A 17,365-nucleotide genomic window follows, 5' to 3' on the forward strand; every position below is an offset into this window, starting at 1 on the left:
GTTGAGTGGTGTGAAGATGGGCAGGTCGGATAGGGGAGACTGGTTTGTAGAGATGATGGTGCTGTTAATGGGATGGGAGTGGTGGTAAGCTTTTTCTGGGTTCCCGCTGGGTAATGAGAAGGCCAATGTGGTGGCTATGAGTGCTGTGTGGAGAGAGGGGGTAGATATTCAGGTCCCGCTGGGCCGCAGGGAAGTCAAGTCATCGATCCGGGCAAAAGGGCTCAATCTTTGGCAAAGGCAGTGGGATGCTAGTAGTAAGGGGAGGCCATTTTGTCACGTGTCCCGGCCAGTTAAGGAAGAGGTGGGGAGTATGGGATATAGGACAGGTGAAGTTGTGTGGAGTAGACTACGGTTTGGACACACACAATATATCTAACTTTTACCACGTTGTGGATGATAGGGAGACATGATACAGGTCTGTGTGATGAGTGTTTAGTGGAGGAAACGTTGAAGTACGTGTCGATATTTGTGAACTGTATTTGTATTTATTATGGATCCCCAGTAGCTGCTGCCAAGGCAACAGCTACTCTTCCTATGATGTAGATAGGGAGAGATTGTGTGAAAGTGTTAGAGGCTGGATGGGGTTGGGGTTGGGGTGGTGTAGTGGGGGGAGGAAGTGATGTCTAGGACTCTAGAGGGTTAGAGAGGCTGGTTTGGGGTGGTGTAGTGGGGGGAGGAAGTGATGTCTAGGACTCTAGAGGGTTAGAGAGGCTGGATGGGGTTGGGGTGGTGTAGTGGGGGGAGGAAGTGATGTCTAGGACTCTAGGAGGGTTAGAGAGGCTGGATGGGGTTGAGGTTTGGGTGGTTTAGTGGGGAGGAAAGAGGAGGGAAGTGGTGTCTAGGGCTCTATTTCACTTTCTTAGAGGAACGGAACTAATAAAGAGAATTTAATGTACAGTGCGTTCGGAAAGTGATCAATGGAAACAGGATGCCTCCTGAGCTCAATTCCGAGTCTCATAGCAAAGGGTCTGAATACTTATGTAAATAAGGTATTTCTAAAAACCTGTTTTTGCTTTGTAATTATGGTGTATTGTGTGTAGATTGCGGAGGATGTTTTTTTATTTATTTTTTATACATTTTAACGCAACAAATTGTGGTAAAAAGTCAAAGGGTCTGAATATTATGTGTCTGGGTCTGTCATCTGTCATTATGTGGAGACCCAAACCAGCTGTTGGCCCACAGCTGGACAGGACTCAAACATAGCAGCTGTTTCAGCTCTACTTCACCACCTCTGTGCTGGGGACAGAAGTTTCCAATAGCAACAAGTATGTTGACAAGAAGCAGCGAGAGGGAAACATCACCGTGGCGACATGCTCTCCTACATTTCCCTGGTCATGTACATAGGCCAGACCTACCTATCCATCTGGCCGGATAGTACCAGTCGGCCGGCCAGAGAGCTAGGTCCAGCCTACCTTACTCTGTCCCAAATGGCACCATAATCTCTTAGGGTGCTATTTTAAAGTAGTGCTTTAAATAGGGGAAAGGGTGCGATTTGGGACGCAGCCTCTAGATGTCACCCAGACCACACACTGATGTTCACTGTTCCTCTCTCTCATCAGAACACATTCAGCAAACACAGATAACACACAGGAGCGCGTGTTCTCACACACACATATTTCAATAGTGTATTTTTTACTCATAAAAAAACAATGGGAGCTTAGCTAAGCATTACTAAGACCACAACAGAATATATGGTGTCACGTCCTGACCATAGGAAGATGTTATTTTCTATGGTAGAGTAGGTCAGGGCGTGACAGGGGGTGTTTTTTTATATGTTTTGTATTTCTACGTTCATGTTCTAGTTTTGTATTTCTATGTTGGTTTTGTTTGGGATGATCTCCAATTAGAGGCAGCTGGTCCTCATTGTCTCTAATTGGAGATCATACTTAAGTAGGGTTTTATTTCCACCTGGGTTGGTGGGAGATTCATTTTGAGTCAGTGTATGGTTCACCGCTGCATCACGGTTTGTTGTTTTGTCATTCAGTTTATTTATGTATTGCATAGTTTCACAGTGTTAATAAAATGTGGAACGACACACACGCTGCACTTTGGTCCTCTTCTCCTTTTGACAACCGTGACATATGGAGAATAAAAACATGTTTCTAAACCTTTATTAAATGTCCTTATATTAACATTTACTCAACAGTACAGGTGAAATGTTACACGTTTAAAGCCACCAAACACAGACATACTAATGAATGTGACTAAGGTATCGTCTCTAATGGCACCCTATTCCCTATATAGTGCACTACTTTTGACCAGGGCTCATAGAAGTCTGGTGAAAAGTAGTGCACTATATAGGGCATAGTGTGCCTTTTAGGTTGCAACCCATTGCTCAATCAGACTAACTTCAGCGTCTGTCCCCTTAATTAAAGTCTGTCACCCTGTCACTGGATCTCAGTCCGGACTACTACATGCAGGTTTGCAGTGGATTACGGACGCAAGCTGGCGAGACACACACTCACGCACAAGGGCACGGACGGACAAGTGCACCCGCAAGTGTGTATACGCACACACTCAAGCAAACACAAAACGGCCTCTCCATCTCCCTGTCTTTATATCTCAGTATTATACACTGACAGGTCAGAGGCCGCGGTAACATGCAGTTCCCACGGAAACTGATTGACAGGCCTCTTGACCTTTGACCTTTGACCCCGCCCATCGGCCACCATCAGCGCCACGTCCCCATCGTCAAGGAGACGCACCAGGTCACCCTCGGGGTCGCGGTAGTTCAGGGCGATGTTGCCATCCACCTTGAACACATCTCTGAGAAAGAGCGAACGAGAGAGAGAGAGAGGGGGATGACAGGGAGGGATGGAGTGAGAAAGGTGGAGGGCAGATTAGGGGGGAGAGGAGAGAGGGAAAGGGAGGGGTGGAGAGAGAGGTGTGGGAAAGAGGGAGAGATGGTGGTGTAGGGGGAGAGAGAGAGAAAGGGGGAAACAGAAAAAGGCAGAGAAAAAGGTAGAGATTATTATTATTAGTATGACTGTTTTATCTTTATTTAACCATACAAGTCAATTGAGAAGCCATTTTAACTTACAGTACTGACCTGGCCAAGAGGCATAACATTACAACAGTAAACAGGACAACACACAATCCCACTAAAATCACATAAAACACACTATACAGAGGAAAGGTCCAAATTGATCAAATATACAACAAGAAGAAATATTCCCAGTGGGTTTAGAGCAGAAAAGTCCTTGGCAACACAGCAGACTGAATGATCAGCAGCTACATTGATCACATAGCAGCTCAGTTCATGTTGCTGAAGGATTGTGGTGGGATACTGGAATGAACGACAGCCAAAGGAAGTGTGGGCTTTAGGAACGACCAGTGTGATACATCTACCAGGGGTTTCTACTGGTAGTGGAGATGTTGAGGAGTGAGCCGAGGTAGAGGGGGGACTTGCCTACGAGGGACTTGGTACCAGTGGGTCTGGTGTCGTGTTTGTAACACGGCCAGTTGACCAGGGTGTAAAGGTCACAGTGATGAGTGTTGAAGGGGGACCTGGTAACAAAGCGGATGGCAGTGTGGTAAATGAAGTCTAGTTTATCAAGGGAGGTTTTTGGGGCAAGCCTGTAACTAAATCACTATAGTCCAGGATTGTCGGGATGGTCCTTTTTATAAGGGTGTGCTTGGCAGAGTGGGTGAAGGATGTTTCGTTGCGGTACAGGAAACCCATTGTGGATGTAACTTTAGACTGAAGGTGGGTGATGTGGGTACAGAATGAGAGCGATCAGACACCAAGATACTTCTAGCTAGGTGTCTTCCTCCTCTAAGCCCGAGCCATTCAGGGTGACAGTGATAGGAGGACGTAGATACATGGCAGTAGTAGAGTCCTGCTGTTATTACGAGTACAGAAACAACTACTCACACCCATCAGCCTGTAACAGTTGAAGTACTCTGACGAGGTCTTCACCCAGACAAGACATTTGTTTTGGCACCAAAGATAGCGACTGAGATAACAAAGATAACTCTTCGTTTGTCTGTACGCTTTAACGGCTGTCCTGTCAATCTCTCTCTCTCTCTCGAACAGGCTAAAGTACATTAACACAAGATAACTAGCAACCATAGACCCAATGCAGAAAAGGATTATCAACACACACAACACATATTAATAACCAACCAACACAACCAGAAGATGAACTGATTTCTGAAGGATTTTAAATGGAGAGAAAAATAATGTCGGCGGCAGCGGCCCCAAATGAACAGATAATGAAATAGAGGGAGAGAAAATACAATTATGAGAATAAAAAAGTTATTGGGAGAGCCTGTCTGGTTATAGGGAGAGCCTGTCTGGTTACTGGGAGAGCCTGTCTGGTTATAGGGAGAGCCTGTCTGGTTACTGGGAGAGCCTGTCTGGTTATAGGGAGAGCCTGTCTGGTTACAGGGAGAGCCTGTCTGGTTACTGGGAGAGCCTGTCTGGTTATAGGGAGAGCCTGTCTGGTTATAGGGAGAGCCTGTCTGGTTACAGGGAGAGCCTGTCTGGTTATAGGGAGAGCCTGTCTGGTTACAGGGAGAGCCTGTCTGGTTACAGGGAGAGCCTGTCTGGTTACAGGGAGAGCCTGTCTGGTTACTGGGAGAGCCTGTCTGGTTACAGGGAGAGCCTGTCTGGTTACAGGGAGAGCCTGTCTGGTTACCGGGAGAGCCTGTCTGGTTACAGGGAGAGCCTGTCTGGTTACAGAGAGAGCCTGTCTGGTTATTGGGAGAGCCTGTCTGGTTACAGGGAGAGCCTGTCTGGTTATTGGGAGAGCCTGTCTGGTTACAGGGAGAGCCTGTCTGGTTATAGGGAGAGCCTGTCTGGTTACTGGGAGAGCCTGTCTGGTTATAGGGAGAGCCTGGCTGGTTATAGGGAGAGCCTGGCTGGTTACAGGGAGAGCCTGTCTGGTTACAGGGAGAGCCTGTCTGGTTACAAGGAGAGCCTGTCTGGTTACAGAGAGAGCCTGTCTGGTTATTGGGAGAGCCTGTCTGGTTACAGGGAGAGCCTGTCTGGTTACAGGGAGAGCCTGTCTGGTTACAGGGAGAGCCTGTCTGGTTACAGAGAGAGCCTGTCTGGTTATTGGGAGAGCCTGTCTGGTTACAGGGAGAGCCTGTCTGGTTACAGAGAGAGCCTGTCTGGTTATTGGGAGAGCCTGTCTGGTTACAGGGAGAGCCTGTCTGGTTACAGGGAGAGCCTGTCTGGTTATTGGGAGAGCCTGTCTGGTTACAGGGAGAGCCTGTCTGGTTATTGGGAGAGCCTGTCTGGTTACAGGGAGAGCCTGTCTGGTTATAGGGAGAGCCTGTCTGGTTACTGGGAGAGCCTGTCTGGTTATAGGGAGAGCCTGGCTGGTTATAGGGAGAGCCTGGCTGGTTACAGGGAGAGCCTGGCTGGTTACAGGGAGAGCCTGTCTGGTTATAGGGAGAGCCTGTCTGGTTATAGGGAGAGCCTGTCTGGTTACTGGGAGAGCCTGTCTGGTTACTGGGAGAGCCTGTCTGGTTACAGGGAGAGCCTGTCTGGTTACAGGGAGAGCCTGTCTGGTTACAGGGAGAGCCTGTCTGGTTACTGGGAGAGCCTGTCTGGTTACTGGGAGAGCCTGTCTGGTTATAGGGAGAGCCTGTCTGGTTACAGGGAGAGCCTGTCTGGTTACAGGGAGAGCCTGTCTGGTTATAGGGAGAGCCTGTCTGGTTACAGGGAGAGCCTGTCTGGTTACTGGGAGAGCCTGTCTGGTTACTGGGAGAGCCTGTCTGGTTATAGGGAGAGCCTGTCTGGTTACAGGGAGAGCCTGTCTGGTTACAGGGAGAGCCTGTCTGGTTACTGGGAGAGCCTGTCTGGTTACTGGGAGAGCCTGTCTGGTTATAGGGAGAGCCGGTCTGGTTATAGGGAGAGCCTGTCTGGTTATAGGGAGAGCCTGTCTGGTTACAGGGAGAGCCTGTCTGGTTACTGGGAGAGCCTGTCTGGTTACTGGGAGAGCCTGTCTGGTTATAGGGAGAGCCTGTCTGGTTATAGGGAGAGCCTGTCTGGTTATAGGGAGAGCCTGTCTGGTTACAGGGAGAGCCTGTCTGGTTATTGGGAGAGCCTGTCTGGTTACAGGGAGAGCCTGTCTGGTTATAGGGAGAGCCTGTCTGGTTATAGGGAGAGCCTGTCTGGTTACAGGGAGAGCCTGTCTGGTTATAGGGAGAGCCTGTCTGGTTACAGGGAGAGCCTGTCTGGTTACAGGGAGAGCCTGTCTGGTTACAGGGAGAGCCTGTCTGGTTACAGGGAGAGCCTGTCTGGTTATAGGGAGAGCCTGTCTGGTTATAGGGAGAGCCTGTCTGGTTACAGGGAGAGCCTGTCTGGTTACAGGGAGAGCCTGTCTGGTTACAGGGAGAGCCTGTCTGGTTACAGGGAGAGCCTGTCTGGTTACAGGGAGAGCCTGTCTGGTTATAGGGAGAGCCTGTCTGGTTACAGGGAGAGCCTGTCTGGTTATAGGGAGAGCCTGTCTGGTTACAGGGAGAGCCTGTCTGGTTACAGGGAGAGCCTGTCTGGTTACAGGGAGAGCCTGTCTGGTTATAGGGAGAGCCTGTCTGGTTACAGGGAGAGCCTGTCTGGTTACAGGGAGAGCCTGTCTGGTTACTGGGAGAGCCTGTCTGGTTACAGGGAGAGCCTGTCTGGTTACAGGGAGAGCCTGTCTGGTTATTGGGAGAGCCTGTCTGGTTACCGGAAGAGCCTGTCTGGTTACAGGGAGAGCCTGTCTGGTTATAGGGAGAGCCTGTCTGGTTACTGGGAGAGCCTGTCTGGTTACAGGGAGAGCCTGTTTGGTTACCGGGAGAGCCTGTCTGGTTACAGGGAGAGCCTGTCTGGTTACAGGGAGAGCCTGTCTGGTTACAGAGAGAGCCTGTCTGGTTACTGGGAGAGCCTGTCTGGTTACCGGGAGAGCCTGTCTGGTTACAGAGAGAGCCTGTCTGGTTACCGGGAGAGCCTGTCTGGTTACAGGGAGAGCCTGTCTGGTTACAGGGAGAGCCTGTCTGGTTACAGAGAGAGCCTGTCTGGTTACCGGGAGAGCCTGTCTGGTTATTTGGAGAGCCTGTCTGGTTACTGGGAGAGCCTGTCTGGTTACTGGGAGAGTGTGAGGTGAGAAGTGTGGAACTAATTTTAGTATGCAGAGGTGATTTGTGGCTCCGCTGATGCATTGTGTGTAGATTTCTAGGCCCCGGGGCATTGGGACTGTAAAATGGAAGTGTGTGTGTGTGTGTGTGTGTGTGTGTGTGTGTGTGTGTGTGTGTGTGTGTGTGTGTGTGTGTGTGTGTGTGTGTGTGTGTGAAATTCGATTTATTCTTGTTTTGCTTTTAGAGTTGAGGTGAGTTTTATCTCGTTGACAAGATAATAATGAGAGATGATAAACTGGGCCATGAGCAATGTGGCCCTGACTATATGAGTCTGGTTATTGTGTGTACTGTGGTAGTGTTATAGTGTGTAGAGTGGTAGTGTTATAGTGTGTACTGTGGTAGTGTTATAGTGTGTACTGTGGTAGTGTTATAGTGTGTACTGTGGTAGTGTTGTAGTGTGTACTGAGGTAGTGTTATAGTGTGTACTGTGGTAGTGTTGTAGTGTGTACTGTGGTAGTGTTACAGTGTGTACTGTGGTAGTGTTACAGTGTGTACTGTGGTAGTGTTGTAGTGTGTACTGTGGTAGTGTTATAGTGTGTACTGTGGTAGTGTTATAGTGTGTACTGTGGTAGTGTTATAGTGTGTACTGTGGTAGTGTTATAGTGTGTACTGAGGTAGTGTTATAGTGTGTACTGTGGTAGTGTTATAGTGTGTACTGTGGTAGTGTTATAGTGTGTAGAGTGGTAGTGTTACAGTGTGTACTGTGGTAGTGTTATAGTGTGTACTGTGGTAGTGTTATAGTGTGTAGAGTGGTAGTGTTATAGTGTGTACTGTGGTAGTGTTATAGTGTGTAGAGTGGTAGTGTTATAGTGTGTACTGTGGTAGTGTTATAGTGTGTAGAGTGGTAGTGTTATACTGTGTAGAGTGGTAGTGTTATAGTGTGTACTGTGGTAGTGTTATAGTGTGTAGAGTGGTAGTGTTATAGTGTGTACTGTGGTAGTGTTATAGTGTGTAGAGTGGTAGTGTTATAGTGTGTACTGTGGTAGTGTTATAGTGTGTAGAGTGGTAGTGTTATAGTGTGTAGAGTGGTAGTGTTATAGTGTGTAGAGTGGTAGTGTTATAATGTGTACTGTGGTAGTGTTATAGTGTCTACTGAGGTAGTGTTATAGTGTGTACTGTGGTAGTGTTATAGTGTGTACTGTGGTAGTGTTACAGTGTGTACTGTGGTAGTGTTACAGTGTGTACTCTGGTAGTGTTATAGTGTGTAGAGTGGTAGTGTTATAGTGTGTAGAGTGGTAGTGTTATAGTGTGTACTGTGGTAGTGTTATAGTGTGTACTGTGGTAGTGTTATAGTGTGTAGAGTGGTAGTGTTACAGTGTGTACTGTGGTAGTGTTATAGTGTGTACTATGGTAGTGTTATAGTGTGTATTGTCGTAGTATTATAGTGTGTAGAGTGGTAGTGTGTAGTGTTATAGTGTGTACTGTGGTAGTGTTATAGTGTGTATTGTGGTAGTGTTATAGTGTGTACTGTGGTAGTGTTATAGTGTGTACTGTGGTAGTGTTATAGTGTGTAGAGTGGTAGTGTTACAGTGTGTACTGTGGTAGTGTTATAGTGTGTACTGTGGTAGTGTTATAGTGTGTACTGTGGTAGTGTTATAGTGTGTACTGTGGTAGTGTTATAGTGTGTACTGTGGTAGTGTTATAGTGTGTAGAGTGGTAGTGTGTAGAGTAGGTAGTGTTATAGTGTGTACTGTGGTGGTGTTATAGTGTGTACTGTGGTAGTGTTATAGTGTGTACTGTGGTAGTGTTATAGTGTGTACTGTGGTAGTGTTATAGTGTGTACTGTGGTAGTGTTGTAGTGTGTACTGTGGTAGTGTTATAGTGTGTACTGTGGTAGTGTTATAGTGTGTACTGTGGTAGTATTATAGTGTGTGTAGTGTTATAGTGTGTACTATGGTAGTGTTATAGTGTGTATTGTCGTAGTATTATAGTGTGTAGAGTGGTAGTGTGTAGTGTTATAGTGTGTACTGTGGTAGTGTTATAGTGTGTATTGTGGTAGTGTTATAGTGTGTACTGTGGTAGTGTTACAGTGTGTACTGTGGTAGTGTTATAGTGTGTAGAGTGGTAGTGTTATAGTGTGTAGAGTGTAGTGTGTAGAGTGGTAGTGTTATAGTGTGTAATGTGGTAGTGTTATAGTGTGTACTGTGGTAGTGTTACAGTGTATACTGTGGTCAATAAAGCACATCTTTATTGACCTGGGGAAATTTCAATGGAGAGTAGAATATTTGAAGAAATAGATACAGTTGAAGTCGGAAGTTTACATAAACCTTAGCCAAATACATTTAAACTCAGTTTTTCACAATTCCTGACATTTAATCCTAGTAACAATTCCCCGTCTTAGGTCAGTTAGGATCACCACTTCATTTTAAGAATGTGAAATGTCAGAATAATAGTAGAGAGAATGATTTATTTCAGCTTTTATTTCTTTCATTACATTCCCAGTGGGTCAGCATTGCCTTTAAATGGTTTAACTTGGGTCAAACGTTTCAGGTAGCCTTCCACAAGCTTCCCACAATAAGTTGGGTGAATTTTGGCCCATTCCTCCTGACAGAGCTGGTGTAACTGTGTTGGTTCCGTCCCTCTCTTCGCCCCAACCTGGGCTCGAACCAGGGACCCTTGCACACATCAACAACTGACACCCACGAAGCATCGTTACCCATCGCGCCACAAAACCCGCGGCCCTTGCAACGCAAGGGGAACAACCACTTCAGGTCTCAGAGCGAGTGACATCACTGATTGAAACGCTTTTAGCGCGCACCACTGCTAACTAACTAGCCATTTCACATCGGTTACACTTGCTCGCACACGCTTTTTCAGTTCTGCCCACAAATTTTCTATAGGATTGAGGTCAGGGCTTTGTGATGGCCACTCCAATACCTTGACATTGTTGTCCTTAAACCATTTTGCCACAACTTTGGAAGTCTGCTTGGGGTCATTGTCCATTTGGAAGACCCATTTGCGACCAAGCTTTAACTTCCTGACTGATGTCTTGAGATATTGCTTCAATATATCCACGTAATTTTCCTTCCACATGATGCCATCTATTTTGGGAAGTGCACCAGTCCCTCCTGCAGCAAAGCACCCCCACAACATTATGCTGCCACCCCCGTGATTCATGGTTGGGAGGGTGTTCTTCAGCTTGCAAGCCTCCCCTATTTCCTCCAAACATAACGATGGTCATTATGGCCAAACAAGTTCTATTTTTGTTTCATCAAACCAGACGACATTTCTCCAAAAAGTACGATCTTTGCCGATGTGCAGTTGCAAAATGGCGTCTGGGTTTTTTTGGCGGTTTTGGAGCAGTGGCTTTTTGCTTGCTGAGCGGCCTTACAGGTTTTGTCGATATAGGACTCGTTTTACTGTGGATATACAGTCGTGGCCAAAGGTTTTGAGAAAGACAGAAATATTAATTTTCACAAAGTCTGCTGCCTCAGTTTGTATGATAGCAATTTGCATATACTCCAGAATGTTATGAAGAGTGATCAGATGAATTGCAATTAATTGCAAAGTCCCTCTTCACATGCAAATTAACTGAATCCCCCAAAAAACATTTCCACTGCATTTCAGCCTTGCCACAAAAGGACCAGCTGACATCATGTCAGTGATTCTCCCGTTAACACAGGTGTGAGTGTTGACAAGGACAAGGCTGGAGATCACTGTCATGCTGATTGAGTTCAAATAACAGACTGGAAGCTTCAAAGAGAGGGTGGTGCTTGGAATCATTGTTCTTGCTCTGTCAGCCACGGTTACCTGCAAGGAAACAGGTGCCGTCATCATTGCTTTGCACACAAAAAAGGCTTCACAGGCAAGGATATTGCTGCCAGTAAGATTGCACCTAAATCAACCATTTATCGGATCATCAAGAACTTCAAGGAGAGTGGTTCAATTGTTGTGAAGAAGGCTTCAGGGTGCCCAAGAAAGTCCAGCAAGCGCCAGGACCGTCTCCTAAAGTTGATTCAGCTGCGGGATCGGGGCACCACCAGTACAGAGCTTGCTCAGGAGTGGCAGCAGGCAAGTGTGAGTGCATCTGCATGCACAGTGAGGCGAAGACTTTTGGAGGATGGCCTGGTGTCAAGAAGGGCAGCAAAGAAGCCACTTCTCTCCAGGAAAAACATCAGGGACAGACTGATATTCTGCAAAAGGTACAGGGATTGGACTGCTGAGGACTGGGGTAAAGTCATTTTCTCTGATGAATCCCCTTTCCGATTGTTTGGGGCATCCGGAAAAAAGCTTGTCCGGAGAAGACAAGGTGAGCGCTACCATCAGTCCTGTGTCACGCCAACAGTAAAGCATCCTGAGACCATTCATGTGGGCCCACTCACAAATTTGCCTAAGAACACAGCCATGAATAAAGAATGGTACCAACACATGCTCCGAGAGCAACTTCTCCCAACCATCCAGGAACAGTTTGATGACGAACAATGCCTTTTCCAGCATGATGGAGCACCTTGCCATAAGGAAAAAGTGATAACTAAGTGGCTCGGGGAACAAAACATCGATATTTTGGGTCCATGGCCAGGAAACTCCCCAGACCTTAATCCCATTGAGAACTTGTGGTCAATCCTCAAGAGGCGGGTTGACAAACAAAGACCCACAAATTCTGACAAACTCCAAGCATTGATTATGCAAGAATGGGCTGCCATCAGTCAGGATGTGGCCTAGAAGTTAATTGATAGCATGCCAGGGCGGATTGCAGAGGTCTTGAAAAATAAGGGTCAACACTGCAAATATTGACTCTTTGCATCAACTTCATGTAATTGTCAATAAAAGCCTTTGACACTTATGAAATGCTTGTAATTATACTTCAGCCTTCCATAGTAACATCTGACAAAAATATCTAAAGACACTGAAGCAGCAAACCTTGTGGAAATTAATATTTGTGTCATTCTCAAAACTTTTGGCCATGACTGTAGATACTTTTGTACCTGTTTCCTCCAGCATCTTCACAAGGTCCTTTGCTGTTGTTCTGGGATTGATTTGCACTTTTCGCACCAAAGTACGTTCATCTCTAGGAGACAGAACTCGTCTGCTTCCTGAGCAGTATGACGGCTGCGTGGCCCCATGGTGTATATACTTGCGTACTATTGTTTGTAGAGATGAATGTGATACCTTCAGGCCTTTGGAAAATGCTCCCAAGGATGAACTAGACTTGTGGAGGTCTACCATTTTTTCTGAGGTCTTGGCTGATTTCTTTTGATTTTCCCATGATGTCAAGCAAAGAGACAATGAGTTTGAAGGTAGGCCTTGAAATACATCCACAGGTACACCTCCAATTGACTCAAATGATGTCAATTAGCCAATCAGAAGCTTATAATACCATGACATCATTTTCTGGAATTTTCCAAGCTGTTTAATGGCACAGTCAACTTAGTGTATGTAAACTTCTGACCCACTGGAATTGTGATACAGTGAATTATAAGTGAAATAATCTGTCTGTAAACAATTGTTGGAAAAATTACTTGTGTCCTGCACGAAGTAGATGTCCTAACTGACTTGCCAACACTATAGTTTGTTTACAAGAAATTTGTGGAGTGGTTGAAAAACTTGTTTTAATGACTCCAACCTAAGTGTATGTAAACTTCCGACTTCAACTGTATGTAGTGAAGAGTAGAATATCAGCTGAGTAACAGATATGTAGTGAAGCGGAGAATATCAGCTGAGTAACAGATATGTAGTAAAGAGGAGAATATCAGCTGAGTAACAGATATGTAGTAAAGAGGAGAATATCAGCTGAGTAACAGATATGTAGTGAAGAGGAGAATATCAGCTGAGTAACAGATATGTAGTGAAGAGGAGAATATCAGCTGAGTAACAGATATATAGTGAAGTGTAGAATATCAGCTGAGTAACAGATATGTAGTGAAGTGTAGAATATCAGCTGAGTAACAGATATGTAGTGAAGAGGAGAATATCAGCTGAGTAACAGATTACAGTGAGGGAAAAAAGTATTTGATCCCCTGCTGATTGTGTACGTTTGCCCACTGACAAAGAAATTATCAGTCTATAATTTTAATGGTAGGTTTATTTGAACAGTGAGAGACAGAAAAACAACAAAAAATTCCAGAAAAACGCATGTCAAAAATGTTATAAATTCATTTGCATTTTAATGAGGGAAATAAGTATTTGACCCCCTCTCAATCAGAAAGATTTCTGGCTCCCAGGTGTCTTTTATACAGGTAACGAGCTGAGATTAGGAGCACACTCTTGAAGGGAGTGCTCCTAATCTCAGTTTGTTACCTGTATAAAAGACACCTGTCCACAGAAGCAATCAATCAGATTCCAAACTCTCCACCATGGCCAAGACCAAAGAGCTTTCCAAGGATGTCAGGGACAAGATTGTAGAACTACACAAGGCTGGAATGGGCTACAAGAGCATCGCCAAGCAGCTTGGTGAGAAGGTGACAACAGTTGGTGCGATTATTCGCAAATGGATGAAACACAAAATAACTGTCAATCTCCCTCGGCCTGGGGCTCCATGCAAGATCTCACCTCGTGGAGTTGCAATGATCATGAGAACAGTGAGGAATCAGCCCAGAACTACACAGGAGGATCTTGTCAATGATCTCAAGGTAGCTGGGACCATAGTCACCAAGAAAACAATTGGTAACACACTACGCCGTGAAGGACTGAAATCCTGCAGCGCCCGCCTCAAGAAAGCACATATACATGCCCGTCTGAAGTTTGCCAATGAACATCTGAATGATTCAGAGGACAACTGGGTGAAAGTGTTGTGGTCAGATGAGACCAAAATGGAGCTCTTTGGCATCAACTCAACTCGTCGAGTTCGGAGGAGGAGCAATGCTGCCTCTGACCCCAAGAACACCATCCCCACCGTCAAACATGGAGGTGGAAACATTATGCTTTGGGGGTGTTTATCTGCTTAGGGGACAGGACAACTTCACCGCATCAAAGGGACGATGGACGGGGCCATGTACCGTCAAATCTTGGGTGAGAAGCTCCTTCCCTCAGCCAGGGCATTGAAAATGGGTCGTGGATGGGTATTCCAGCATGATAATGACCCAAAACACACGGCCAAGGCAACAAAGGAGTGGCTCAAGAAGAAGCACATTAAGGTCCTGGAGTGGCCTAGCCAGTCTCCAGACCTTAATCCCACAGAAAATCTGTGGAGGGAGCTGAAGGTTCGAGTTGCCAAACGTCAGCCTTGAAACCTTAATGACTTGGAGAAGATCTGCAAAGAGGAGTGGGACAAAATCCCTCCTGAGATGTGTGCAAACCTGGTGGCCAACTACAAGAAACGTCTGACCTCTGATTGCCAACAAGGGTTTTGCCACCAAGTACTAAGTCATGTTTCTCAGAGGGGTCAAATACTTATTTCCCTCATTAAAATGCAAATCATTTTATAACATTTTTGACATGCGTTTTTCAGGATTTTTTTGTTGTTATTCTGTCTCTCACTGTTCATATAAACCTACCATTACAATTATAGACTGATCATTTCTTTATCAGTGGGCAAACGTACAAAATCAGCAGGGGATCAAATACTTTTTTCCCCTCACTGTATGTAGTGAAGTGGAGAGTCTGTTGATTCAGCAGTGGGATGTGTCTGGTATCTTACCTCATGCGTGCCAGTAGTTCTTTGTATGATGGCTGGGTGGCGATATCTTCTTCAACACACACATCCCTGCCACATACAGTCGCACCAATACATTATTAACTGGGATACATACAGTCACACCAATACATTATTAACTGGGATACATACAGTCACACCAATACATTATTAACTGGGATACATACAGTCACACCAATAAATTATTAACTGGGATACATACAGTCACACCAATACATTATTAACTGGGATTCATACAGTCACACCAATAAATTATTAACTGGGATACATACAGTCACACCAATACATTATTAACTGGGATTCATACAGTCATACCAATACATTATTAACTGGGATACATACAGTCACTCCAATACATTATTAACTGGGATACATACAGTCACACCAATACATTATTAACTGGGATACATACAGTCACTCCGATACATTGTTAACTGGGATACATACAGTCACACCAATACATTATTAACTGGGATACATACAGTCACACCAATACATTATTAACTGGGATACATACATTCGTTATTATGGGACCTTTATGGGATTACACAGGAACTTTCAGTTACTTTTAGTACATTTACAACACTGTTATAACATGTACGTATGCGTTCACACACGAGCACACACACACAAGCACACACACACAGTACACACACACACACACAGTACACACACCTGGTGTCGACGCCCTGGGGTGTGAGCAGGTAGCAGCGCAGGCAGCTGTAAGACCCTGCCCCTTTACCTGAAGCGCCACCGCTCTCACCATCAGAGTCACTCTCTGGGAGGGGCTTAATGATCTTCACAAAGGATTCTGGGAAGATACCTGTCCGATCGCGCACTGTGCCCTGAGAGAGGGAGAGAGAGAGAGAGAGGGAGAGAGAGAGAGGTGGATTACTAAAGAGAGAGCTGTGAAGTGTGAGTGTGTATAAAAGCAGTTTTACATAGGCTCATTATCATGACCTGACTAATATCTCAGAAGTACTCAAGACACACATACAGAGATGGCCCGTGTGTGTGTGGCATTTTGAGTAATCTCTCTCTCTCTCTCTCTCTCTCCTCTTCCGTCTCTCCTCTTCCCTGTCTCTCCTCTTCCCTGTCTCTCCTCTTCCCTCTCTGTCCTTGCGCTCTCTCAGCTCTCCCTCCCACTATCTTGCTCTCTCTCCATTACCTTTCTCTATCTACCCTCTTTCTCATTCATTCTCTAGTCTCTCTCACTCTTGCCACCCTCCCCTCTCTCTCTCCACCCTCTTTCTCGCTCATTCTCTTCTCTCCCTCCCTCCTAGTGACCCTCCATCTCCCTCGATCCCCTTCTCCTCACTCCACCTCTCCCTCTCCTCCCATCCTCCTCCCACCGTTCCTCCTCATCCCTCCCCTCTATTCACTCCTCTCCTCCTCCTCCCTCCCTCCTCCTCCCTCCCTCTCCTTCATCCCTCCCTCCCTCTCCTCTTCCTCCATCCCTCCCTCTCTCCTCTCTCCTCCATCCCTCCCTCTCTTCCTCCTCCTCTCGCCTGCAGCTCACCTCCAGCCAGTCTGTGTTAACTCTCCTCAGAAGGAAGATCACCTCTCCAGCTTTCATACTCAGCTCCAGTCGTCCGCTCCCACTGAAGTCGAAGACCACCTGGGAACAACACACACACACACACGGAGGAGAACACAAACACGCCGGCAGCAGGCAGCGGACCAGGATCAACCGAGAGAAAGGGAGAGAAAGAGAGAGACGGACAGAGAGAGAAGACTGAGAAACCGAACAGGTAAGAGAGACTTATTTTACTTATCTGATAATGAAGTGAGAGAGAGAGAGAGAGAGAGAGAGAGAGAGAGAGAGAGAGAGAGAGAGAGAGAGAGAGAGAGAGAGAGAGAGAGAGAAATCAGCAGAAGACAAGAGGGAACAAGTGCAAGGAACGAGGGATGAGAGAAAGAAAGAGGGATCCCTAAACGAGTACAGAGAAAGGGAACAGGACACTGGTGTGAGTCAGGCTTTGAAGTAATGAAAAGGGAGATAAGTGTTTTTGTTTGTGACTGGAGCAGGTCTTCACAGTGCAGAAAATCACTATACAACACTCCTACAGACAACCGAGAGGAGTGTGTGTGTGTGTGTGTGTGTGTGTGTGTAATGCTGCACAACGCGTGGGATTGGAAAGGCACACAGCTAAGAAACACGAGAGGAGAGACAAGAGAGAGCTGAGCGCTTAGCGAGTGGGCATGTGTGAGTGCATGTGTGAGTGCGTGCGTGCGTGCGTGCGTGGGAGAGGAGAGATGCAGGGGGTGCGTAAAAGCGGACAAGTATGCAGTACTAGAAAACTGTGATGGAGAGAATGTGAAAAAAACACACTTAAAAGGGTTAAAAGCAAGTCATGATAGCTTAAAGCCACACTATAAAATACACTATCATGACTCAGCTTAAAGCCACACTATAAAATACACTATCATGACTCAGCTTAAAGCCACACTATAAAATACACTATCATGACTCAGCTCAAAGCCACACTATAAAATACACTATCATGACTCAGCTTAAAGCCACACTATAAAATACACTATCATGACTCAGCTCAAAGCCACACTATAAAATACACTATCATGACTCAGCTTAAAGCCACACTATAAAATTCACTGAGTCATGATAGTGTATTTTATAGTGTGGCTTTG

General features: G+C 45.9%; 2 protein-coding genes across 3 annotated transcripts in view; one reads left to right on the forward strand and one right to left on the reverse strand.

The window, feature by feature from the left end:
* Window positions 1–1,964: 1,964 nt before the first annotated feature.
* ncf4 (neutrophil cytosolic factor 4) overlaps window positions 1,965–17,365 on the reverse strand; it is a 37,157-nt gene continuing 21,756 nt past the window's right edge. The window contains 5 exon segments of one of the 2 annotated variants that reach the window (NM_001146354.1): window positions 1,965–2,246; window positions 2,311–2,766; window positions 14,702–14,767; window positions 15,392–15,561; window positions 16,236–16,334. In NM_001146354.1, the coding sequence (NP_001139826.1) occupies window positions 2,556–2,766; window positions 14,702–14,767; window positions 15,392–15,561; window positions 16,236–16,334 (546 nt within the window). In that variant the 3' untranslated portion in view covers window positions 1,965–2,246; window positions 2,311–2,555. 2 annotated transcript variants of the gene reach the window in all.
* LOC106564386 (parvalbumin alpha) overlaps window positions 16,237–17,365 on the forward strand; it is a 40,129-nt gene continuing 39,000 nt past the window's right edge. Inside the window, exon 1 of the mRNA XM_045690954.1 lies at window positions 16,237–16,467. The gene's annotated coding sequence lies outside the window, so the exon portion shown is untranslated. The remainder of the gene's footprint in view (window positions 16,468–17,365) is intronic.

Source organism: Salmo salar, chromosome ssa12 (assembly GCF_905237065.1).
Source record: "Salmo salar chromosome ssa12, Ssal_v3.1, whole genome shotgun sequence".
NCBI lineage: Eukaryota > Metazoa > Chordata > Actinopteri > Salmoniformes > Salmonidae > Salmo > Salmo salar.